The 27,448-nt window shown below is 41.1% G+C and overlaps 1 protein-coding gene across 2 annotated transcripts in view; it reads left to right on the top strand.

The window, feature by feature from the left end:
- Positions 1-24,242: 24,242 nt before the first annotated feature.
- The window catches only part of PLEC (plectin), a 108,598-nt gene continuing 105,392 nt past the window's right edge, over positions 24,243-27,448 (top strand). The window contains exons 1-2 of one of the 2 annotated variants that reach the window (XM_074262372.1): positions 24,243-24,390; positions 25,909-26,107. In XM_074262372.1, the coding sequence (XP_074118473.1) occupies positions 25,915-26,107 (193 nt within the window). In that variant the 5' untranslated portion in view covers positions 24,243-24,390; positions 25,909-25,914. The remainder of the gene's footprint in view (positions 24,391-25,908; positions 26,108-27,448) is intronic. The other variant, XM_074262422.1, reaches the window with a different exon arrangement.

Below are 27,448 nucleotides of genomic sequence, written 5' to 3'. Positions count from 1 at the left end.
AACAATATGTACACATGTTAAGTGTAATGAGCTCCCACTTTTATTGGGGCTCAAGTGCAGTAATAATAGTCCTAGGTATATTAATGATACATATATAGTCCCATATGAAAGATTTGGTAAGGAATTGAGATGGGTGCTAGAAATCCTTCCCTAATGATTGTGCTACAATAACCCCAATACAAACAGCTTCCATGTTTGTTAGCAGCAGCGATGTTCCTGTCTCAATTCTCATCCTTAAAGAACTCTTTTTGTGGCTCACATGTCTTCAAGAGTTTCTTTTACTAGGTCTGAGAGATAATTTTGCACACATATGTGTGTGCGTGTGTATGTGTGTGTGTGTGTGTGTGTGTGTGTGTGTGTGTTTGTGTGCAGAAGAGATGTCAGATTCATTTTCCCAACTCTCCCTTGCAGAACCAGGCTTTTGGTCCCCAAAGGGTGGCTACTGTGCCTCCCCTCAGAGTTCTAAGGAAGCATTAGTGGTTCGGGAATTCAGAGGTATAGTTTTTGTAGCATGATAAATCACAAATTCCCACTAGTGCAATTCTCCCAATGCTCATCAGTTGATATCAATTAGCTGGCCATGAATTTGCTTAATGAGTTAGTTAACTCTAGTTACCTTCATTGGAAAAACATGTTTACTGAAGTGGTATAGTAAGAATGGATTGGTATATACCCCTTACAATGGTATACAGAATATATGGGAAAGTGGGCTCAAGCTTTGATTAGTTACAAAGGGAGTAACTCACAGCTACTGAAAGTCATTTTGTTGGAAATAATTTTCCTTCCCTTTGTGTGGCCCTTATGTTCCTCTTAAGCATGATGTAGAGTTCTTTTGTGTTTTGAGTCTTTGGATTCTCAGGACTTATAGAGTTCTGAAAACATCATTCTTTTTTAAAATTATTATTATAGCTTTTTATTTACAAGATATATGCATGGGTAATTTTACAGCACTAACAATTGCCAAGCCCTTTGTTCCAATTTTTCCCCTCCCCCCCACCCTCCTTCCCCAGATGGCAGGTTGACCAATACATGTTACATATGTTAAAGTATAAATTAAATACAATATATGTATACAGAAAACATCATTCTTCACTATGTCTGGCTTGTTCTCATGTCCCAGTGCCATTGGTTCCAGGGACAGTGCTAGGACACCAATGAGAAAGCCAAATCCTCAGACCTTTTAAAGTTCTGAAGCTTTTCCTCTGATACAAATAAAGGAAGGAAACAGATTTTTCTCCTCTCCTTTTCCCCAAATTATCTACCATTTAGGAAGGTGGCTGGAATTTCTCTTCTGGCTCATTACTAGAATATCTGATTTGGGACTAGTTTGTATGTTTTACCCAAAACCCACAGGATAAGATTGATTTTCCTCAACAAATCTCAATACTGTATTGCACCAACTCATTTCATCCAAGGATGGAAATATTGCACTCCTTTCCAATCTGATTAACTAGATTGTTCAAACTAAATTGCAATGCCTTTGACTGAGTCATTGATTTGGGTAATGCCGAGAGCTGGTTCATGTATAGTTCATACTACTGAATGGTTGCCTTAATAGAGAAGTCCTGGCCCTTTATAATTATTTGTAGGAACACCCCTCTTATACATGTGCTCTTCCGTGGGGATAGGAGAGCTTCTCCCACCCCTAGTTTCTGTGGGGAGTGAAATTGTCTCCCATCTCTTAGAGGAAAGATCTTTTCTCATTCTTGCCTCAAGCCACTGTCATCAAACATACCAGTCAGGTCACATACCAGGGCTACCATCTTCTTTTATATCAATGGGAATAAAGTTATTTATTATTAAGCAACAAAAATAGTCAATAATTGGGGAACAGGTTCATTGAGAAGTCAGCATTCTATTCTGTCTGACAAATAGAGAAAAAGAATAGAAAATAGTAATAGGTTTTAATACCTTCCCCTCTCCACAATGGAGGAGAGCCAAGAAATGGATAGTTAAATAAGTAACAGAAGATGGCTCTACTTCCAGGAACAAAGGAAGGGAAAAAGAAGGTTTCAAGGACTCAGTGTATAGGTGACTCACCAGATTACTCCACAATTAGCTGCTTCAATTGCTGCTGCTTATAGTGCCTGATCTGCATTAGCAATCCACAAATTCCCAAGTTAAAGAGAGAAGAAGATGCCTAAGAACAGAGAACCTCCCTCTGAACCTCTATCCCCCTGGTCTGGCCCTGCTCCTCCTCATAACTTAGCTAGGAGGATTCTCTGTATTCTTTTTCTTCCCAATATCATCTTTCAATCCCAACTTCAAAATATCCATCATCTTATGAATTCTGTGTAAAAATCTGACACATTACTTCAGGTATTTTGGATCTCCCTTGCAATTATCACCAAATTGGCAAAGTTGAAGGGGCTGCATTCATATGTACATAAGTATGCATCAGTGATTACTTGGTTCTACAACTCTGGTATTCTAACAGGTCATGGAGTATTTAGTCTCTGCCATTGGCTCAAACCAGCAGTGATTGTGTCCTCCCAATTTTTAGAGGGAGCCCAGCATTTAATTCTAACAGATTAGCTTTTATAAAGGAATATTCAATTCAGCCCCTCTTTGGTAGATCACCTCTATCTCTATTGCAGAATGAAGGGGGTTAAGTTCACACTTTAATTCAATTCCTACATAGCATAGTCTCACAAAGTTACAGGTCCAAAACCCCCTTGGCTTGTGTCCTGGTACGCTGATTCCTCAAGGTTCGAGTTATGGGCTGGCAACAACATCTAGCTCAGGATTCCTGGCTCTAAGATCATCAAGGCTTAGGCATCTAAATCTGGGGCTGTACTATCTGTGTGCAAAATTGTAAAGGATAAACCAAAGTATCCCACACTACATGTCTAATTCCTAGGGCTACAAAACCTAAAGGGTATGGAGTGTGTGTGTGTGTGTGTGTGTGTGTGTGTGTGTGTGTGTGTGTGTGAGAGAGAGAGAGAGAGAGAGAGAGAGAGAGAGAGAGAGAGAGAGAGAGAGGCAGAGAGAGACAGAGAAAGAGAGAGAGACAGAGACACAGAGACAGAGACAGAGAGAGAGACAGAGAGAGAGAGAGAGACAGAGAGAGAGAGAGACAGAGAGAGAGAGACAGAGAGAGAGAGAGAGAGAGAGAGAGAGAGAGAGAGAGAGAGACAGAGACAGAGAGAGAGAGAGAGACAGAGACAGAGAGAGAGGGAGGGAGCCAATAGGAAGAGGCTGCTCTCACCCATGTGGCAGGGGAACACAGAATATCTTTGCTGAGAAGCAAGTCCTGACATTTCCCACATGGTTGCCTCCATAACAGATGATGTAGACATGCACAAAGCCCCATTACAAACACATGTAACAGGAGGCTGTCCAGGGAGAACCCAGCTCCTATGATCATATGCAATATGCTTGACCTGATGCAATTCCCCCACAGGGCTAATGTTACCTGGTTAAAGGAAATTGGGTTGGTAGAAACTATTGGCTAAGAGTGGAAGGAACACACTGAGAATGGTACTAGAAAATTAGAAAAGAGACATTCTTAGGTCCACAGAGTACCCCTAGAAGGAGAAATGTAGTATATTGGATTTGGAGAATAAGGGACCAGAGCATACTTCTATATAAATGGGTGGTAATCTGTCCTGATAGAAGGGATAGTCAGGTTTATGAGTTCACATTTGAGTATTATGAGCATTTAAAAAAGAAAGCATATCTTTAAGAACAAGTCATATCAGACTAACCTCATTTCCTTTTCTGCTAGACAGACTGGTAGAACAAGAAAATGCTTTAGACACTTGTATACTTGGTTTTCAGCAAAATATGTTAGAAATCTTTTGGGCTATCTAAATAGACAAAATAGAGACATGACCTAGATGATAGCTAATTTGGATGGATTTTAAATTGTTTATTAAAGCAGCTGACTCTTCTCTTTCTCACTTCTACCCCCCAACACATGGAGTGTGAAACTTTGTGAAACTAAGATCTGTAGCTGAGATTGCTACTCAAAGTGTTATATCTATGAGTACCACTAGGTGGTAATCTAAATTGTAGTTGAATTAACTCAGCTTCCTCTGAGTCTACACAAGCCTAACCTAGCAATCTCCTCTCCAAACCTTTCCTCCTTTTATTCTTGGGTTAAAATTTAGACACAAAGAAATTATATTTATTATTACATTTATTTGTAATTTGTTGATTCTTTTAGCTCTTCTTCCATTTAGATCCTACTGTCTTACTTTCCCTTTTCAGTATGTAGCCCATGTGAACTAGAGCTTTGCTTATTCACATTAAATGGAGTCTTTATTGCATTGAAAACAACTGTAGTAATGTAGGTTTTGAATCTCCAAGCAGTTGAACTTTGCCACTCCTAGTAGGATATATAATTTCAACTCTCTACCTTTCTGTTGTCTGCCTCTTCCTGTCATCACAAGGCAACTACATTCAAAGGTTGAGCTGGTAGGAGATGATCCCTTCTAACATATTTCTTTTGGTCTTAAAAGTATAGAAGGAAGTTAGTATCCCTCAGCTCACCACTAATCTTCCACCTATAATGCCTATGATGATTGCCACTAAAACTCCTGCCTTCCAGTTAGATGAAGTCACTGCTTAATCCTTCAGAAACTGGTCAGCTTCCTTCTCATAGTTTTTTTTCTAAACATGGCAAACACATGTAATCTTCTAAGAACTTCTAAGAGTCCCAGTCAGTACCAGAGAATACCCAGAGTAATGATTGCCAGTTAAAATACTAGGAGAGCCAAGGAAATAAAATATGACTTTTGCCCCTTTAAAAAAAAAAATTCTCAATAGTAAGTCATTTTGTGTACCTTTTTTTTTTTTTAAACTATTTATTGTGATCTCCTGAGGCCATTCAACACCACACTTCCTAACTCTTCAGTGCCCCAAGATATGTAATACACTGGGAGAAACCGGTACTGTGGGAAGCTATTACATCACATGTTACAGTTGAATGACTGGACACAATGAGTATTCATTAGTGGATTGAAAACAACTTCATTTACCTCCTCTGGGTCTTAGTGTATTCATCTATAAAATGGAAATAACCCCTATAATACTTATAGGATTGTTGTGAGGATCAAATAAGATAATGTTTGTAAAGGACTTTGACAACATAATTACCGTTAGCAGCGTCATTATTGTTAATATTGCTGTTGGTGATAATGTTATTTTAATAACATTAATATTATATTATATATTATTATAAATATTATATTATTAATGTTAATTATATCATCAGTATTATTATTAGTATTATTATTGTCAGAAAGGCAATGTGGCTTAGTGGACAGACTACTAGTTTCATTGTCAGGAAGACTTAGGCTCAAGGAAAGCCTCTGACTCAGACCAAACATGTGACCTCCCTAGTCACCCAACTGCTCATTGTCTGAAGGCAATTCTTTTAAAAGAGCTAGATGGAGAGCAGATGTTGATTGCATGGGTTGATGGCATTCCTCCCTGGAGTTCCATATTGAAATTCCAAATATGGTTTTGCTGTTGTTGTCATGATAAGTTACATTAGTCATCAACTTTCCATCACCACTTTTTGGGATATTATTTGGCAAAGATATTGGAATAGTTTGCCATTTCCTTCTCCAGCATATTTTACAGTTAAAGAAACTGAGGCAAACAGGGTGAAGTGATTTGTCCAGGGTTACACAACTAATAAGTATCTGAGGACAGATTTGAACTCAGGAAATTGAGTTTTTCAGACTCCAGGTCCAGCATTCTATCCATTGTGCAGCTACCTGTCTGCAGTATTTGATGTTGTTGATAACCTTCTCCATCAAGATTCTCTCTTTAAAAAAATTGTTTTAATTTTTTCTGCTTATATGTGTATTTTTAACTTTTCAAATACTTATTTCTTTATGAATCATGTTGAGAGAGAGAAATCAGAACAAAAGGGAAAATCACAAGAGAAAAAAAATGGGGAAAAAAAAGTGAATATAGAGTGTTGATTTACATTCAATCTCCATACTTCTCTTTCTGGATGTAGATGGTGTTTTCTATCCAAAGTTTGTTGAGATTGCCTTGGATAACTGAACTGCTGAAAAGAAGTAAGTATTTCATAGTTGATCATCGCATAGTCTTGCTGTTACTATGTACAATATATTCCTGGTTCTGATTGTTTCACTGAGCATCATCAGTTCATATAAATCTTTCCAGGCCTTTCTAAAATCAGCTTGTTCATTTTTTATAGAACAATAATATCCTACTACTTTCATACACTATAATTTATTCAATCCTTCCCCAATTGTTTATCAAAATTCTCTCAAGGTTTTCATGATAATTGTTCTTTCTCAGTTCTATCAGCGGCACCTCTCTTTTTCAATCTCCTTTCCTGCTTCTTTATCCATGTCATGATCACCAAGAAATAAGCTCTCAAGACTCTGTCCTGGGCCCTCTTCTCTTCTCCCATCATTATATTTCACTTGTTGATCTCATCAATTCTCATGAGTTCAGTTATCATCAGTAAGCTGATGACTCTCCGATCTATGTACTCTGTTGTTGGTCCTTCTTTCTCAGACCACCATGACATCAGAGAAGTCATTCTATGATATGAAAGTGAATTGGATTTAAATTAGGGAGGTTGTGCAAATTCACCTGCCTCATTGTCAGAGCCATTTGGTTCCATTGGCCATATATAGATAAGAATGACTGGAGGTGGCCCTGGATGTAGTAGGAGACCTAGACCTCTTTAAGGAAGGTGTTTAACTTTATCTCAGTTTGACTAAGATAATGCCCATTAAGTGATTAAGGTTAGATAAGAAATGAGGCTGAGAATGGCCTCTTTTACCTAGTGTGTGTGTGTGTGTGTGTGTGAGAGAGAGAGAGAGAAAGAGAGACAGCGACAGAGACAGAGACAGAGAAAGACAGACAGAGACAGAGAGACACAGAGAGACACAGAGAGACTGAGACAGAGAGATAGAGACAGAGACAGAGACAGAGAGACAGAGAGAGACAGAGACAGAGACAGAGACAGAGACACACAGAGAGAGAGAGTCTTATATCCCTAATTACCTTTATGACATTTCAAATTCAAGGCCCCCTAGGCATTGAGTTCAAACTCAACTAGTCCAAAACAGAACTCATTATCTTTTCCCAAACCTCCTCTTCTAAACTTCCCATTAGTGTCAAGGACACTTAACATCTTTCCATTCATCCAGGTCAGAAACCTCTTTGTCATCTCTGACAGTTCATTCTTACTTATCCAACAAATCTAATCTGTTGCCAAATCTTGTCCTATCTTCACAAGAACTTGTGCCTACATCCATTCACTTCTTCCCACTCATACAGCCATCATCCCTACCTTGGACCCTCATCATTTCACGCTCAGTCTTTTAGTTAGTATTTCTTGCCATGATTCCAATTTATCTTCCACTTAGTTGTGCATGTAATTTTTCTTAAGCATAGGTTTCATATAAAATTTCTTGCATTCTTGGGGAGGGGGGAGAGAAGAAGGAATAGGAAGGGAAGGAGAAAGGGAGAGAATTTGGAACTGAACTTTTTTTTAATGTTAAATAAGTCGGGGGTGGGTGGGAATAAGGTATTAAATTTTAAAAATAAAGCAGCCCTGATCCACTACTCCTGATGCTCCATGAGCTTCAATGACTTCCTATTACTTCTAGGATCAAATACAAATTCTTCTGGTTGTCATTTAAAACTCTTAATAACCTGGCCCTTTCCTACATTTCTAGTTGTCTTATAGTTACTCCTCCCTATAGATGTTATTACACAGCTACATTGACTCACCTGTTGTTTCTTAAACATAAGACTATCTCTCATCACTTTTCACTTGCACTGGCTATTCCTGATGCCTAGAATATTCTGCCCCTTCTCTTCCATCTCTTAGTTTCTCTGTCTTATTTCAAGACTCAGTTCATATTCTACCTTCTGCTAGTCTGTTCCTCCTCCCCTCCACTAGCTACCAATGCCTTCTGCTCCAAAATTACTTCCCATTTGCTATATCTACATCTTATATGTACTTAATTATTTACATGCCAATTCCTCCCCCACCCCCCATTAGAATGTGAGCATCTTGAGAGCAGGGACTGCAGGTTTTTCCCCCTTTTTTTGTGCTTAGCATATTGTCCTGTATGTAGTAAGTGCTTAATAAATATTAGTTGATGGACCATGAGTAAAAAAGATAGGCTGGTTATGGCATGGACAAAGAATAAGGAATGGATAACTTGCCTATGGTTTGCTCATTGTTATCCTCTCAATTTTCAGAGAAATGAAGAAAGTTCTCTATTGGGGGGTTGTGAGTCACCCATGCCTGGCAAACAAGGTTTCAGCATTGATGGAAGAAATAGTAATATTGAAAGGATCACAGATCCATTTTTGAGTATATTTGTTGTGACTTATTTGCATATATATATATATATATATATATATATATATATATATATATATATATATATATATATATATATATATATATATGTAACGTGCTCTCCTGGCAGTTACAATTACTAGTCTGTCCTAGACCCACCAGAGTACCTTTGACCACTGTCCTTTGCAGTGTGAGCTCTACCCGGCTCGCCTCCTCTGAGGCCTTCTAAGGTCTCTGGCCACAATCTCTTGAATGTATAGCTTAATAACCGGTAGCGCACTCAAGAACAACCACGTGTAATCTTAAAAGCCTTTATTATACCTACTCACATAATGCCCTAGCTGATGCCCTGACTTGTTGGTTCCCGAGTGAACACCTGGTCAGAAGACCCATGTGTTCACTACCAAAATCCTTACCTCTTTCGGCTACCCATCTTGGCTTGGCCACCCAGGCTAGGAGCCAGGGTGAACAGCAGAGGTTAAAGAGGGCGTTTGCTGCCTGCAGTGGGCTTACATAGGGCCTGTGAGGTCACGCACACAGCCAATCAGCGAGAGAGTCACCCATTACAAAAGTATCTCAATATGGCCAGGATCCCGCCCAAGGGCAGTCCTAATATCCACAGAAATTACTTCTGGGCCTCAATCCCGATGCACTGTGTCCGCCCATTTAAAGGGCCCTTACAATTCCCTTTCTCTTGTTTTGCGGGAACCGCACATCTCACCAAGCTAAACTTTTAGCACCAGCTATAGTTCACTTGGTCCATGAGATGACAGAGTGTTATGCCCAAGGAGGTACAAAGCAGCAGATCAGTAAACAGAAGTATGACAATGAGAACCAGGCTCAACAGTGGCCCAAATGTTCAACCCATTCATCAAAGTCATACTCGAGATAATAGGCCAAAGAGATTGGATGCCAATGAGGTAGGATGTCAACACTGAGGTGGGAAGTCAACAAGGTAAAACATCACAATTCTAGTTAACAAATATCAGTAGGTATGTTGTCACAATTCTAGTTACATTTATCACAGTTCTAGACCAATTCTAGTTTCTTACAATTTTCTGTTGCACTTTTCACACTCCTAGAACAATTCTAGCTTATCACAATTCTCAATTGCACTTGTCACAATCCTAGAACAATTCTAGTTTATCACAATTCTCAATTGCACTTTTCACAATTCTAGAACAATTCTAGCTTATCACAATTCTCTATTGCACTTTTCACAATCCTAGAACAATTCTAGTTTATCACAATTCTCTATTGCACTTTTCACAATTCTAGAACAATTCTAGATTCACAGGTGCACATAAGCAAAGTCATGTCCAGTAACATTGTCTCAATAACAATGGCAGGTGGGTGTGTTGGTTTTTCACCCACTAATTTAAAAGCATAGTCCTTTAATAGAAAGCATAGGGCAAAGCCTCTCCCCAGGCCACCATATGGCAAGTGGCCACGGGAGAAGCAAGCAGGCCCATTGTCCATTTACAGTCTTTATATTGCGTATCACCCGAAATAGTCCATTTCAGCTGCAACACTGGAACTGTGTCTGGTGTCTCTGGTCCCGGTCAGGAGGGGCATCGCTGCCATCAGCGTCTGAAGGGCTGCGGACATCTGGCTGGTCTCTCTGGACTGTTGTCTGGTCCTTCTCTTGGATCCCCAGGTTACAAATGTCTCTGGTGGGGATGAACTCTGCTGCTGGATCTGCACCTAGGAAGGAATGTCCCCGGGGCCCAACTTGGGCCTTTCCAAATGCCATCCAGGCCTTTCCACATCACAGTGGAAACAAAGTTGTTGTCAAAAAGATTAACAAGCCAGACAAAAGTCAGTCTGTCACTTAGCTGCACTTTCTGTGTATGCCCGAAGTGCATTGCTAAGGTAAAATGCAAAGAATTTAAAAATGTAAAACCAAAATAATTTAAAAGTGTAAAACCGAAATAGATTAAAAATATAAAACCAAAATAACTTTAAAATGTAAAATCAAAATACTTTGAAGATGTAAAATCAAAAATGTTTTAAAATGTAAAATCAAAATTTAAAAATTGTAAGCAATCACATATCCCAAAATTCCCTTCTCTTGTTTAGAAGAGAAGGTCTTGGGGATAGTCTGTGCAGTAATGACTTTACTAGAACACTCGGCTATATCCCTGAATTCTTTTGCCTAAAAATCAAAGTTTGAATTTCTGATACCGAATTGTACTCCAGGAGTGTGAATCAATAAATCTGATATTACTTTTCCTCCTGGGTCAAAGATCACACACTGTCTATTTATTCTAGTGATTAAAACAACAATTTTCCAACCCATTCTAGACATAAACACTGTTTTATAAGTACCCGTAGGGGGTTGGGAAATCAAGCTCACCTGTGGAAGTGGAAAATCCACGAGGTAAGAAAAGAGGAGTTTCAACTCTCCAAAGACGATCCTAGCAGTTTTACAAGTATAAAACTCCACTCTCTCTAACTGCAAGGTCTTGTCCCTGTAAGGTTTCTTAGAAATTAACTGAATTGTATTTTCAAAACTTTTCTGATTATACTCAATACCCCACAATTCCTTTTTGCCTTGGGGCATAAAGCCTACTCCAGTCCTTTGAAATGAAGACACAGGAGTTTTAAATGGATTAATGGGCAGTGCTGATATTATCGCCCTTCCTTTTCCTCCTCCCCCTTCTCCCTTGGCCCAAGAAGGTGAGGCAGAGGGAAGAATTGGAAAATCCCCCAAAGGCTGATTTAAAATCAAACCTGAGCTTTGCACATAAAAAGAACTAAACTTCTTCTCAATGGAAGAGTAATGGATAAATTCCTTAAAACAACAATGCAGGAGGTAAACCAACAAAACGCTAAGAAGAATTTCTACAACTTTAGTCCATGTGGTTCGTTTATTTCCTTCCTTAGTTTCAGCCACTGGTTTGAACTCTTCCTGTTCTATCTGTAGTAACCTAGCTTTTTCTTCTTTCTCTAGCTCAATCTGTAGTTTAACCTGCAATTCCAGCAACTCTTGCTGTGGCATTTTATACTCTATACTGTCATACATACGCATTAGCTCTAGGTTGCTCCCTCTCCATGGGTGTGGGGATAGCCTTTGTGGAGCTTGATTACAAGCTTCCTGCTGTTCTTCAGTGGTGATCTTTGTTAAAAGATCTTCCATCTGGCTCTTTAACCTCTTGATATAATAAGCATTATGTTCAGCTGTGTCCTTGAGTCTGATCCCAGATTTACCTGGGTCCATATTGCTTCTCTGTCTTCCCTCTTAAGTGGCGTTTCTACCGGATCTTTCAGAATCTTAATTCTGAATCTTAAATATTTTCAAAACCTGATAATTCCTTATGTGTCCACGTTGAGCGCCATTTGTAACGTGCTCTCCTGGCAGTTACAATTACTAGTCTGTCCTAGACCCACCAGAGTACCTTTGACCACTGTCCTTTGCAGTGTGAGCTCTACCCGGCTCGCCTCCTCTGAGGCCTTCTAAGGTCTCTGGCCACAATCTCTTGAATGTATAGCTTAATAACCGGTAGCGCACTCAAGAACAACCACGTGTAATCTTAAAAGCCTTTATTATACCTACTCACATAATGCCCTAGCTGATGCCCTGACTTGTTGGTTCCCGAGTGAACACCTGGTCAGAAGACCCATGTGTTCACTACCAAAATCCTTACCTCTTTCGGCTACCCATCTTGGCTTGGCCACCCAGGCTAGGAGCCAGGGTGAACAGCAGAGGTTAAAGAGGGCGTTTGCTGCCTGCAGTGGGCTTACATAGGGCCTGTGAGGTCACGCACACAGCCAATCAGCGAGAGAGTCACCCATTACAAAAGTATCTCAATATGGCCAGGATCCCGCCCAAGGGCAGTCCTAATATCCACAGAAATTACTTCTGGGCCTCAATCCCGATGCACTGTGTCCGCCCATTTAAAGGGCCCTTACAATTCCCTTTCTCTTGTTTTGCGGGAACCGCACATCTCACCAAGCTAAACTTTTAGCACCAGCTATAGTTCACTTGGTCCATGAGATGACAGAGTGTTATGCCCAAGGAGGTACAAAGCAGCAGATCAGTAAACAGAAGTATGACAATGAGAACCAGGCTCAACAGTGGCCCAAATGTTCAACCCATTCATCAAAGTCATACTCGAGATAATAGGCCAAAGAGATTGGATGCCAATGAGGTAGGATGTCAACACTGAGGTGGGAAGTCAACAAGGTAAAACATCACAATTCTAGTTAACAAATATCAGTAGGTATGTTGTCACAATTCTAGTTACATTTATCACAGTTCTAGACCAATTCTAGTTTCTTACAATTTTCTGTTGCACTTTTCACACTCCTAGAACAATTCTAGCTTATCACAATTCTCAATTGCACTTGTCACAATCCTAGAACAATTCTAGTTTATCACAATTCTCAATTGCACTTTTCACAATTCTAGAACAATTCTAGCTTATCACAATTCTCTATTGCACTTTTCACAATCCTAGAACAATTCTAGTTTATCACAATTCTCTATTGCACTTTTCACAATTCTAGAACAATTCTAGATTCACAGGTGCACATAAGCAAAGTCATGTCCAGTAACATTGTCTCAATAACAATGGCAGGTGGGTGTGTTGGTTTTTCACCCACTAATTTAAAAGCATAGTCCTTTAATAGAAAGCATAGGGCAAAGCCTCTCCCCAGGCCACCATATGGCAAGTGGCCACGGGAGAAGCAAGCAGGCCCATTGTCCATTTACAGTCTTTATATTGCGTATCACCCGAAATAGTCCATTTCAGCTGCAACACTGGAACTGTGTCTGGTGTCTCTGGTCCCGGTCAGGAGGGGCATCGCTGCCATCAGCGTCTGAAGGGCTGCGGACATCTGGCTGGTCTCTCTGGACTGTTGTCTGGTCCTTCTCTTGGATCCCCAGGTTACAAATGTCTCTGGTGGGGATGAACTCTGCTGCTGGATCTGCACCTAGGAAGGAATGTCCCCGGGGCCCAACTTGGGCCTTTCCAAATGCCATCCAGGCCTTTCCACATCACAGTGGAAACAAAGTTGTTGTCAAAAAGATTAACAAGCCAGACAAAAGTCAGTCTGTCACTTAGCTGCACTTTCTGTGTATGCCCGAAGTGCATTGCTAAGGTAAAATGCAAAGAATTTAAAAATGTAAAACCAAAATAATTTAAAAGTGTAAAACCGAAATAGATTAAAAATATAAAACCAAAATAACTTTAAAATGTAAAATCAAAATACTTTGAAGATGTAAAATCAAAAATGTTTTAAAATGTAAAATCAAAATTTAAAAATTGTAAGCAATCACATATCCCAAAATTCCCTTCTCTTGTTTAGAAGAGAAGGTCTTGGGGATAGTCTGTGCAGTAATGACTTTACTAGAACACTCGGCTATATCCCTGAATTCTTTTGCCTAAAAATCAAAGTTTGAATTTCTGATACCGAATTGTACTCCAGGAGTGTGAATCAATAAATCTGATATTACTTTTCCTCCTGGGTCAAAGATCACACACTGTCTATTTATTCTAGTGATTAAAACAACAATTTTCCAACCCATTCTAGACATAAACACTGTTTTATAAGTACCCGTAGGGGGTTGGGAAATCAAGCTCACCTGTGGAAGTGGAAAATCCACGAGGTAAGAAAAGAGGAGTTTCAACTCTCCAAAGACGATCCTAGCAGTTTTACAAGTATAAAACTCCACTCTCTCTAACTGCAAGGTCTTGTCCCTGTAAGGTTTCTTAGAAATTAACTGAATTGTATTTTCAAAACTTTTCTGATTATACTCAATACCCCACAATTCCTTTTTGCCTTGGGGCATAAAGCCTACTCCAGTCCTTTGAAATGAAGACACAGGAGTTTTAAATGGATTAATGGGCAGTGCTGATATTATCGCCCTTCCTTTTCCTCCTCCCCCTTCTCCCTTGGCCCAAGAAGGTGAGGCAGAGGGAAGAATTGGAAAATCCCCCAAAGGCTGATTTAAAATCAAACCTGAGCTTTGCACATAAAAAGAACTAAACTTCTTCTCAATGGAAGAGTAATGGATAAATTCCTTAAAACAACAATGCAGGAGGTAAACCAACAAAACGCTAAGAAGAATTTCTACAACTTTAGTCCATGTGGTTCGTTTATTTCCTTCCTTAGTTTCAGCCACTGGTTTGAACTCTTCCTGTTCTATCTGTAGTAACCTAGCTTTTTCTTCTTTCTCTAGCTCAATCTGTAGTTTAACCTGCAATTCCAGCAACTCTTGCTGTGGCATTTTATACTCTATACTGTCATACATACGCATTAGCTCTAGGTTGCTCCCTCTCCATGGGTGTGGGGATAGCCTTTGTGGAGCTTGATTACAAGCTTCCTGCTGTTCTTCAGTGGTGATCTTTGTTAAAAGATCTTCCATCTGGCTCTTTAACCTCTTGATATAATAAGCATTATGTTCAGCTGTGTCCTTGAGTCTGATCCCAGATTTACCTGGGTCCATATTGCTTCTCTGTCTTCCCTCTTAAGTGGCGTTTCTACCGGATCTTTCAGAATCTTAATTCTGAATCTTAAATATTTTCAAAACCTGATAATTCCTTATGTGTCCACGTTGAGCGCCATTTGTAACGTGCTCTCCTGGCAGTTACAATTACTAGTCTGTCCTAGACCCACCAGAGTACCTTTGACCACTGTCCTTTGCAGTGTGAGCTCTACCCGGCTCGCCTCCTCTGAGGCCTTCTAAGGTCTCTGGCCACAATCTCTTGAATGTATAGCTTAATAACCGGTAGCGCACTCAAGAACAACCACGTGTAATCTTAAAAGCCTTTATTATACCTACTCACATAATGCCCTAGCTGATGCCCTGACTTGTTGGTTCCCGAGTGAACACCTGGTCAGAAGACCCATGTGTTCACTACCAAAATCCTTACCTCTTTCGGCTACCCATCTTGGCTTGGCCACCCAGGCTAGGAGCCAGGGTGAACAGCAGAGGTTAAAGAGGGCGTTTGCTGCCTGCAGTGGGCTTACATAGGGCCTGTGAGGTCACGCACACAGCCAATCAGCGAGAGAGTCACCCATTACAAAAGTATCTCAATATGGCCAGGATCCCGCCCAAGGGCAGTCCTAATATCCACAGAAAGTACTTCTGGGCCTCAATCCCGATGCACTGTGTCCGCCCATTTAAAGGGCCCTTACATATATATATATATATATATATATATATATATATATATGATTTGCTCTCCAGCAGAGCATAAATGCTTTGAGAAAAATGATTTTCAAAAAAGTATTATTTATGCCTTTTGTGTTTATTTCACAATCTCTTCTGAATATCTTTCTACTTTGATATATGCCTGAGAATCAACTCACAGAATTCACCTTAATATCTCCAGATTGTTCTCGGAACAATCTGAGAAGATCTTATTAGTTGCAATAGATGATCTTAGAAACCACTGCAGGAATTCTTAGTCAATGATTCCATCAGAGAGTCCAGGAGTCTATATGGAAAACCTATCGTAGTGACATGGGAGAGAAATGGAAAAGATATGAAAGTGTGTAGACTACCAATCTTTGAACAAAAAAATGCAAATGGACCATTGCATGTCCAGAATTTAAGATGCCCTGGAATGTCTGTTAGATATCTAGGGATTTTCGGTGTTTGATTTTCATAATGGATACTCTCAGACTCCTTCTTCCTAAAAGAGTTCAACAAAGAAAAAACAGTTTTAATCTACCCAGTTGGGTAATCCAATTGGATTTTTAGCAATCTGGGGATATGTCTCAAGGTATTTTGGAGGCACTGTATATATCTAGTTATTTACATTTCAACTCCAAATCATCCCTCTCCCCCTTAGAATGTAAGGACTTTGAGAGCAAGGATGTGGTTTTTTGTCTTTCTTTATATTTATACATAATAAGCATTATACATAGTAAATGCTTAATAAATATCAAATTGTTTAATGATTCAGGAATAGTGAAGAAAGGAAGAGAAGGAGAGAATTTGGAACTTCTTTCAGATGAAAATTACAAATTGTTTTTACATGTAATTGGGAAAAGTAAAATATTATCTAAATTTTTAAAATTCTTCTTGATTGACTAGTCACATGCCAGTGACTTAAGACAAAGGTAACAGGAGACATAAATTATCTGAAAGTGTTAATATACCTTCATGACCTCATTGCATTTGGAAAGAACATGAGGAGAGACTAATGAAAGAATTAGATCAGCTAGAGAAAGCTGGTCTAGAGCTATCAACTGACAAATGCAGATTTTACAGAGTCTCCATCAAGTATGTGGGTCACTCACTTAGCATCACAGCAAGGCATGAGCACCAACCCAGAGGAGAGACATGCCTCTTAATTGGCCACATCTAAAGAACCTGTGAGACTTTACTGGGGTTTTATGTCTACAACCATAATTTTGTAAAGAATCACATTGCTATTGCTAAGCCAGTGAATAACAGGCTTATGATTCAAAATATCCCAGAGCAAAAGAATTTTTAAAAGTGAGTTTATTCTAAATCCTAGGAAACCATTTGAAAATTGGTGGATACATGAATTATGAATGAAATTTCAAAGACATGGACCAGTGTTGACTTTTGTGGATCTAATTAAACTGTGTGTGTGTGTGTGTGTGTGTGTGTGTGTGTGTGTGTGTGTATTGAGTGAGAGAGAGAGAGAGAGAGAGAGAGAGAGAGAGAGAGAGAGAGAGAGAGAGAAGAGAGGCAGAGAGAGAGAGAGAGAGAGAGAGAGAGAGAGAGAGAGAGAGAGAGAGAGAGAGAGAGAGAGAAAGAGAAGAGAGGCAGAGAGAGAGAGAGAAAGAGAGAGGAGGTGTGGGGGAGAAGGAGGGAGCAGGGAAAGAGGGAAGGAGAGGGAGAGACAGAGACAGAGAAAGACAGAGAGACAGAGACAGAGAGGGAAGGGCAAGGAGCAGGGGAAGAAAGGGAGGGGAAAGAGAGAAGGGAAAGGAGGGGAGGAGGCAGAGAAAGTCACCAAAAACTGATTGCATTTGCTAGCAGATGAATTAGGAAGAGCATCTCTCACTATTACTGGTGTTGAAGTGAACTGTCATTAAAAAATTCAAGTATTACACAGATGGAGTGAAATTTCAAGTGCGAACAAGAATCTCTTGACACACTTCAACTAATGCCAAGTTTGATACTGTTTGTCTGACCATGAGTTCAAAACACATTGATAGCCAGGTAAAACTAGTGTGGGCACAGTTGCTCTGCCCTAAAGGGCCACATGATATCAAAGCTATGGTGAAACCTAAAGAAGAAGTGAAGGCTATATGTGATACCCAGGTAGCTGGGCCATAATTAATTGGAAGTGCAGCTGAGAGTATGGGAGGGACTTCTACCAGACACCATGCCAATGATGTAGGTAAATCCTCTTTGCCTCACTTGTCCAGGAGTGGCTAGTAATGAGAACAGATGAAGCACTGTGAGAAGTGCTACAAGCCAAAAAAAACAAGGAAAAGACAGTAAAAGACTCAAGTTCCATTCCTCGGAAGGTGTCCATCTGTTGAGACAATGACAGAAATTGGAGCTGTGTAATGAAGTGCTGTACCAGACTGTAACTGATCCCACTTGTGGTCCCAGAAAGTAGTTGGTATCATCTAGGGCATGTTGTCCTGTAACTACGAGAGCACTAAACAATGGCTCTGGACACATGGATCAGAAAAGAATACCAGCAGAGGTAACAAACAATTCTTACTGACCCAAGATGGCACCAGATGGCACTAAGAACTGGGATATATCGCTAAGAAATGTGGGTTCAAAAAAATGCTATCAACTCATTCTTGGAGACGATAAGTACTAGCAAACCTTTGGAACTTGTCTGCATTGATTTTTTTAATTTCAGGAAGGAGATAGGAAAAAATGTCTTATCTTGGTGAATGCTGATTAAGTCATCAGGTATGCACAGACATATCTAAGCACGAACCAGAAGGCTTCCATGATTGCTGATGTGTAGTAGGAGAAATATTTCTCACTAAAGCTTATCTACCAGGATCCATTCAGACTCAGGAAGAGATGTTAAGAACAAGTTATTCAAGAAACATTAGTTGTGCAAGTTTGGGCAAAAATACCTTGAACTTCACCTTATCATCTCCAAGGAGATCCATAGCTTAAAGATTAGGCAAACTGAGAACCAAATAAAAATCTCAATGGAATCAGTGCATGCATGCAATTCTGCCTGGGGTCAAGCTTCTGGCTTTACATTCTATTCATTGATGTTTGGGCAAGATTTATGCCTACATTTGTGCATCAGTATCTCTGAGGATGGAAAGGATACTTATACTTCTAACCAGTACACTTTACTGCTGAGAGAGAGTGGCTAAAGGAAGCCTGCCATCTAGATCATATTTGTAACATGCCTTGTACAAACCTTAAAAGCCTATATAAATATTGTTACCATCTATTTATGACCTCAATTCAGAAGAGTTATTACAGAAACAAACAATAGGGTGATATGCTGTTACTGTTTAAGTTATACACAAGTTTTATGAAAAGTTGTTAAAAAACAGGATAATTGCCTGTTTACAGAATAGTTCTGGGAAGAGGGTGGGAGTGGGACGGTGTGTTCTAAAGATGTCTCAGCATAACCACCTATTGCCCACAGGAGAGTCTGCTGAATTCCTTGCTGAGTAGGAGGAATAAAAAGATGAGCAATTAGCTAAACTGACTGAGGAGATAATCACAGAAAACCTCTTCCAACCAAATAGATCAGAAATGAAATTTCAAGTGATAACATGATATGCTGAGGACACTTAGACCAACTATCTTACTTTAGGCTTAAGAAGATCTTAGTTTGGGGGTGGTGATGGTAGATGGAGGGCTAAATGTGGAAGAACTACCTTTCCTACCCAGAACTTCAGCCATAGAGACTCCCTAGGGAACAAAGACAATTTATGGAATTTAGAAATACTATTTGCCAACCTGAGTTTGAGAAGACAGAATTATGGACCTAATGGTGATGATGATAATTAGCCTATATCATCATCACCAATAATATTATAACTTCATAATAATATAATAAATATAAGTATATTGTATAATAATGACTAGAATTCTATATAATATATATATATATATATAAGCATATATACAGCTAGGGAATGTCTGAGGCAGGATTTGAATTCAGGTTTTCCTGATTCCAAGTTTTCCATTCTCCCCACTGCATCATATAGCTGCCAACTCAAGTCCAGGGACAGAAAGATCTTTCATGGGTCTCAAAAGAGCTATTATCATCTGACCTCTGACCAGGCTAATTTATGATGTTGCAGGAGGAAACCTGCATCTGCAATATGTAACCAAGTGATAATAGTAATATCTGCCCATGTAATACCTCTTACGATACAATTACATAGGCTGGTATATGCGTCATGTGTTAATGATTACCTGTTTTTTGAGTCATTTTTTGTTTTATTATTTTGCTGTTTATGATTACTTGTGCATGTGTTAGTATCATGCATGAAAAAAATTAACCATATATATTGCAATTAGCTATGTATTGTTTTGCTATTTATTTGTACATATACTAACAATTATGCATACATTATTATAGGTGTCTATTAATATTGTTGCTACTTGCTTTACTTCCCTCCTCCCATTTATCTATTTGTTTGTATATTAGATTTGTATACTTGAGATAGATGGCGACACAGTGAATAAAGCACTGAACCTGAAATTAGAAAGACCTGAGTTTGAATCCAGTCTCAAATATTAAATAGCTCTATTACCCAGAGAGTTTCCCTTTCTTCAAATGTAAAATGAAGATAATAACATCATCTCAATCCCAGGAATATTGTGAGGATCAAAAGAGATAATATTTATAAAATATTAGCAGAATTTGTTAAAAACAGCAGAAATCTGGAACATAATAGTTACTAAATGCACCTTCTCTTACTCCCAAATATAGATATGGATGCATTATCTCAAATAAATAAAGCTTATAATGTATATTTACAGATGTCAAATGTACCACAGGTGATTTTTTTTCTTCCTCCCTTTACTTCCAACCCTTCCCTTCCCTAGACAGCAAATAATCTAATATATGTTAAACCTATGCACTTCTACTTATAATTCCACAATTATCATGCTGCACAAGAAAATCAGATCAAAAGGGGGAAAAATGAGAAAGAAAACAAAAAGCAAGCAAGCAACAAAAAGATGAAAATACTAAGTTGTGATCCACATTCACTCCCCACAGTCCTCTCTCTGGGTATAGATGGCTCTCTCCATCACAAAACCATTGGAACTGGCCTCAATCACCTCATTATTGAAAAGAACCACATACATCAGAATTAATCATCATATAATCTTGTTGCCATGTATAATTTTCTCTTGGCTCTACTCACTTCACTTAGGATCAGTTCATGTAAGTCTCCAGGCTTCTCTGAAATCATCCTGCTGATTGTTTCTTATAGAACAATAATATTCCATAACATTCATATGCCATAACTTATTCAGCCATTCCCCAGATGATGAGCATCCCCTCAGTTTCTAATTTCTGGCCACTACAAAAAAGGGCTACCACAAACGGTTTTGCACATGTGGGTCTTTCCCCCTTTTTAATGATCTCTTTGGGATACAGGTCCAGTAGAAACATTGCTGGATCAAAGAGTATGCAGTTTGATTGCCTTTTTGTCGAAGTTCCAAATTGCTCTCCGGAATGGTTGGCTAAGTTCACCACTCCACTGACAATATATTAGTATCCCAGTTTTCCCTATCCTTTCCAACATTCATCATTATCTTTTCCGGTCATCTTAGCCAATCTGAGAGGCGTGTAGTTGTACCTCAGATTGTCTTAATTTGTATTTCTTTGATCAATAGTGATTTAGACCTTTTTTTTCATATGACTAGAAATGGTATCAATTTCTTTATCAGAAAATGGCCTGTTCATATCCTTTGACCATTTATCAATTGGAGAATGGTTTGTATTCTTATAAATTTGAATCAATTCTCTCTATGTTTTAGAAATGAGGCTTTTATTAGAACTCTTGGATATAAATTTTTTTTTTCCAATTTTTGGCTTCCCTTCCACTCTTGTCTGCATTGGTTTTATTTGTGCAATTTCTTTTTAAGTTTCTGTAATTTTGGTGATTTTTGAAAATATTTCAGAACATACCCATTAGACAGCATTTGAATCCAGACAGAAGTATTGAGATAAGCCTGTAAGTATCTAGAATAAGGGAGATGGCAGCCCTGTTGTCCTCTGTTCTAGTCAGAGCATATTTAGAATGATGTTATTCAGTTGTGTCCGCCTCTTTGTTTTTGTTGTTGTTGTTGTTTTTTGCCTTTATTTTTTAATTAATTTTTATAATTATAACATTTTCTTTGACAGTACATATGCATAGGTAATTTTTTTTTTACAACATTATCCCTTGTACTCCCTTCTGTTCCGAAATTTTCCCCTCCTTCCCTCCACCCCCTCCCCTAGATGGCAGGCATTCCCATACATATTAAATATCTTATAGTATATCCTAGGTACAATATATATGTGCAGAACCGAATTTTGTTGTTGTTGTTGTTGCAAAGGAAGGATTGTATTCAGATTGTACCTCTTTGTGACCCCATTTAGAGTTTTTCTGGCAGAGATAATAAAGTGATTTGTCATTTCCTTCTCTAAATAATTTTTCAGATGGAGAAACTGAAGCAAGTAGGGTTAAGTGACTCACCCAAGGTCACACAGCTAGTAAATGTCTGAGGTGGGATTTGAACACAGGTCCTCTGATTTCAAACCCTATGCCTCCCAGCACATTTTTAGAGTAACTTCTGCACATTTGAGATAGGTCTCTGTTATCCAAAGAAGAGAAGGAACCAGGATGGTAAATCTATACCATAGGACATATGGTATTTAACCTGAAGAAGTTTAGATTAGAGGTAATATTTTAGCTGTCTTCAGGTATCGGAAGGGTTTCATGTGGAAAAGAGATTATAGTGATTTGGCTTGGCAGATTTAACTTTGGAAGTTGCCAAGATAAAATTGCTGTAAAGCAAATCTTCCTAATTATTAAGGCCATCTAGAAACAGAATGGGTTTTTTTTTCCCAGAGCTGGATGTGACTGAGAAGGGATGCTGCTTCCTCTTAGGAGAGGAAGTAGCACTTGGAAGTTCACAGGGAGGGGGTTGGTTCAAGTATATCCTGGTTTATATGGGTTTGGAGTTCCCTTTTCTCAGAATCTGGAATGCTGTGAGCTGGATATGGGGGAGGCCAAGGTGGAGTCCACAAGGAGGCTGATAGAACTTTAGGGAGACTGGAATAGAAGCTGGAATGAGGAGTTTGGGGAAGTCAAGGATGGGGAGTTTGGGAAGGCAGGAGAAAAAGATTTCCGAAGATTGGGAAAGAGGGTTGGAGGGAAGTTGGGATTGAGGGAGTTGGAGAAAGCAGTCAGGACTAGGAATGTGAACATGGGGATTTGGAGAGGGCGGGTTCACAATTTAAAGTAGCTGGTATATGAAATGAGAAAATTGGAATGGGGGATTTGGGGAACTAGACATTGAGAGATGGATGCTTTCTGATTCTTTCATAGAATTCCTCTTATGCTGACATTCATGATTTAACCACAAGACGGCAGCAGAGACCAGAGGCCTGTAGTCCACTTCAGCAGAGAAAGGATATTGAAAGTCTTTTCCAAGACCAGCCCATCTCTTACCTGTCCCCTAAGAGGTTCCACTTGAACTCCTCCCCTGCCCTAGCTCCCACAATACCCTTCTGCTCTGTTTAGATTTCTCCTGGGATACTTTCTTAATTGAAACTGACAGGATGCTTCATAAATATTGTGGGAAGTTTTCCCAGTTTTGCTCTCTTTCTCCCCAGTTCCTGGGTAGGAGCTGGAAATCCAGTATGGTAGTTGTAGTACATGAAGAGCAGCACAACTCCCGGTGTGGGAGTGAGGTGGGACTGGGAGGAAATTGTGCTATATTAAGTATAATCATAGAGAGTAAAGTGTCCCTGAGTATATGAGGGCCCCATGACAATGGGCACTGTCACTGAATGTCTGAGACAAGGTATTGGGGGGCGATAAGACAAGGAAACCCCCACCAAGGTCTGGTTGAGTGCTGAGGAGCGATTCTCCTGGTTTTGAGCACCTGTGTCAGCCCATGTGTATCCTAGTTGTGGCTGTGTGTGTATGACTGTGTCAAGCTGTGCTGGTCACTGTGGGGGTAGAGAAGGGGATGAAGAAGCATTGTGTGAGCTCAGAGAAAGGCTTAGAGTCTTCCCAAAGAAGGCACAGAGGCTGCCCCCTCCCCTTCACCACTTCTAGCCCTCTCCCAGGTACCATTCCAGTTAATCATTGACCAGGAAAGGGGGGGAAAAAGGAGAAAACGGACCGAGGAGAGAGATGGAACCATCACAGACGGAGTCTCGCTTCCAAGAGATACAGCAGCAACATGTACTCAAGGAGCCCCTGTTTCACACGGAGACATTGTTACAGACACACCCGGGATACACTATCACACCGAAAAGACACAGGGACCGATATTCAAGGGTCTACAGTGAAGTCACTCGGAGACACACACCCAGGAATACACTATCACCTACAAAGGCCACGTGACTTAGGCTCACACCTGGCGACGTGTCCCACCCGAGGGCACGGGGACAAACAGCCCTAGGACCCAGAGCTACTGTCCCACCAAGAAATGCGGACTTCCACTGAGGGACTGAGACAAAAGACCCACTGCCACGAAGCTCTGTCTCACACACAATCGGTGACACCCGGACCTAGTGACAGGCGCACACACAGTGACACTTTCACTTCCTGGCACACACAGGCCCTGGCGCGCGCACACACGGACAGTCGGGAGCATCCAGACACTGACTCCCCTCAATGATTCCCCCCACCCCCAACCCACACACAGTCACAGACACACACCCGCCCCACGCACCCCCAGGGGCGGGGCTCCGGCCTCACTCACACCCTGCGCTTCCCACTCCCCCCGCCCTTGCTCCCTGCTCTGGGCTCGCCCGCCCCGAGACTGGGGCTGCAGCGCCGGCTCCGAGCAGAGCCGGGACAGACCCGCCTTAGCCCAGGGGCTGAGCCGAACCGAACGAAGCCAGCCGAGTGGAGCACCCGCAGCGGGCGCGGCAGGAGCGGCCACGGCGGCGGCAGAGGTAGCGGCGAGCCAGGTGCGTAGTGCGTCTACTGCAGGAGGCCAGCTGCGGGAGGAGGGAAGGGGGTGGGGGGTTACAGAAGCATCTTTATGAGGGGGACAGACTATGAAGAATCCGAGACCGGGGGAGACCCTTCCCTTCCTTTGCATCTTCCCTCTCTTGCTTCTGCAGAGCCAGGAAGGAAGCCCCCACCCCCACCCTGCTCCTTTTCACGCAGGCCTTTGGGGTGCATTCTCTATCTCCCCCTTCCCTAAGGCCCCCATCTCCGATCTCTCCCTTCCTGTCCAGCCCGTGGTCCTCATTGTCCTCCCCCCTCCTTTTCCCATCTCTGGCCAGCCGGGCTTCTGCTACTGCTGCCCCCTTTCCTCCCTCTTTCCCTCCCTCCTCTCCCTCCCTTCCTCTCTCCTTCCCTCCCTGGCTCCTGCTCCTGCTCCTCCCAATGCTGCGGAGACTGCAGGGGCCGGGGGCGGGCCCGGGGGCGGGACAGGGGCGGGGAGGAGGGACCCTCCAAGCGACCTGGACCGAGGGGCATCGCCCAGGGGATCCCTACACAGTGGCAGAGTTCCTTCAGGCCTGCTCAGGGCTTGGGGTGGAGCATGGGGGAGGGACAATCGGACAATCCCAGATTCTGCCTCTTGTCCCCCTTCTCCCCACTAGTGCTGGGGCTGGCAGTCACATAACACTCATTGTGCCTGCAGAGGTGACCCCGCCCCTGGGCTTGAGCCCGGGGTCGCAGACAGAGCTCCATTCACCCCCTTCTTTCTAACCCTCCCCCTTCCTGACAACTACTCCTCCTTTGGGGAGCAAAATAGGCTTTGGCCACAGCCCAGGCAGCATAGCTTAGCAAGTGGGTCCATGAGGGCACATGTATAGGTATGCTTGTGTCTAATATCTGCATGTATTCTATTGTGTGAGAATGTGTTTGTGAAGATAATAAGGTTGACATTGTGGTGGTGTCTGTGCACTTGTGTATGCTGTGAACATGTAGTCATGAGCCTGTATGTGTTTGCAGGTATGAGGGGGTGATACCTTCCATCAGAGGGTGTTGGGGGACAGGGTTTGCTAATGGGGGTGGGGCTAGGGCCTCACGTGGTGATGCTAATGCAGGCTGTGGGGCTCCCACTCCTGCTCAGAACACTATTTTTAGGACTTTACTGCAGTCAGAGGCTGACTACAAAGCCCCTCTTTCCTCCTTCTCTACCCCACATCTCTCCACGGCCAGGTGATGAGGCAGGGTAAATTAGTCAATATCTTGCAGACAGGTCAGTTTACAGCTGAGAGAGTTGATGTTTAGGTAACAAGGTTGGAGAGTAGGGCTCAAGTATCTGATGAGAGCCAAAGGGTAAGTCTGAATGTTTAGGTGTAAGGTGGTAGTCTCTGGGTGAGAGAATAAGGATAATCATCCATTTATTTTGGGGATTGAGTATCAGAGTCTAGATGGGGTTTGGGAAAGGATTGGAAATAAGGCTGTTTCTGGGTGATCGACTTAGTGTTATTCCCCTTCAGCAATCCTTCCTTTCCACCTTTCTGCAGGTGGCCATGTCTGGGGAAGGCCCAGAACCTCGGGGTTCTGGGGATGACAGCTCCAGTGGGGGCAGCAGCTCCCCCAGCCCCGGAGACACTCTGCCTTGGAACCTTGGGAAAACTCAAAGAAGCCGAAGAAGTGGAGGCGGTTCTGCTGGTAACGGTGGTGTCCTGGACCCTGCTGAGAGGGCAGTCATCAGAATTGCAGGTATAGAATGCTGGGGACATTATTGCATTTCTGCTACAGGGGTATGTGCAGTTACCCCATCATTGGTGTTGGTCTAAAGCTCATTTTATTACAGATATGAGAATTTCAGGGGAGTTGTTTTTTGGGTAATCTCTTAAAAAATACTTGATGTTGAGTTATCCTTTCAGAAGTAGAAGAGAATCATTTTGTCACAGGCATAGGGATGCCATCACAGTGTATGGGGAAATCTGGAGATCATGTCATCATAGGTTTAGGGGTCCTTGAGATCATCTCATCATAGTTTTGAGTATATCTGGTGCTGGCTTATAACAGGTAGTGATGTGGAAAATTAAGATGGATGATGGCAGGTATCAGCTTCTTTATTAAAGGTATGGATGGGTCCAGAGGACAGAAGTAGAGAAGCTTCATCTCCTCTGAAGATAAAATTAGGGAAAGTGGCATTGTGTAGCACAGAGTCCTAGATTTTAAATCAGGGCACTCTAGCTCTGACACTTATTAGCTATGTAAGCTTTGGCAAATAGATTCATTTTTTAGCCTCCATTTCTTGTCTGAAAAATGGGAATGTTTTGTTAAATGTAAAATAAGGGTAATACTTGTATTAATTTGCGGCATTCATTCAATGCAACATGCATTTATTAAGTGCCTATTGTATACAAGGTCCCATCTCTTAGGCATCCCAAATTGAACATGTCCAAAATAGAACTCATTCTCTTCATCCTTAAGCCTACACCTTTTTTTGATTTTCTCTGTTACTAGCAAGTGATATTATCACCATCCTTCAAGTCACCCATGTTTAGATCTTATTCTTGGTTTCTCACTCTCACTCACTTCCATTCAGATGACAAATAATGTAATTTCTACATTTACAGCATCTTTCACATGTATTCCCACCCCATTTCAAGTCTTCACTTCTTCTCTGGACTATTTCAATAATTTCCTATTTGATCTTCCTGCCTCAAGCATCTCTCCACTCTAATCTGTTCTCCACAGAGCCACCAGTGATTTTACTAAAACAAGGGTTTGATTATGTTACTCCCCTGCTCTATAAACTAGAGTGGTTCCTTATTACCTTAGGAGCAAATATAAGATCCTCTTTTTGACATTAAAATCTTTTCATCACCTGTACTACCTGTCTAACCAATTTTCTTACACATTATTCTCCTCATATTCTGAAATCCAGTTATATTGGCCTACTACATTCCATGTCTTTGCACTGCCTGTCCTTCTTGGGTAAAATGTTCCTGGTTTCCTTTAAAACTCAGCTCAGGGGGCAGCTAAATGGTGCAGTAGATAGAGCACCAGCCCTAAAGTCAGGAGGACCTGAGTTCAAATATGGCCTCA

Source organism: Sminthopsis crassicaudata, chromosome 1 (assembly GCF_048593235.1).
Source record: "Sminthopsis crassicaudata isolate SCR6 chromosome 1, ASM4859323v1, whole genome shotgun sequence".
Lineage (NCBI taxonomy): Eukaryota > Metazoa > Chordata > Mammalia > Dasyuromorphia > Dasyuridae > Sminthopsis > Sminthopsis crassicaudata.
The sequence above is the reverse complement of the archived record's forward strand: the minus strand, read 5'-3'. Positions and strand labels throughout refer to the sequence as shown.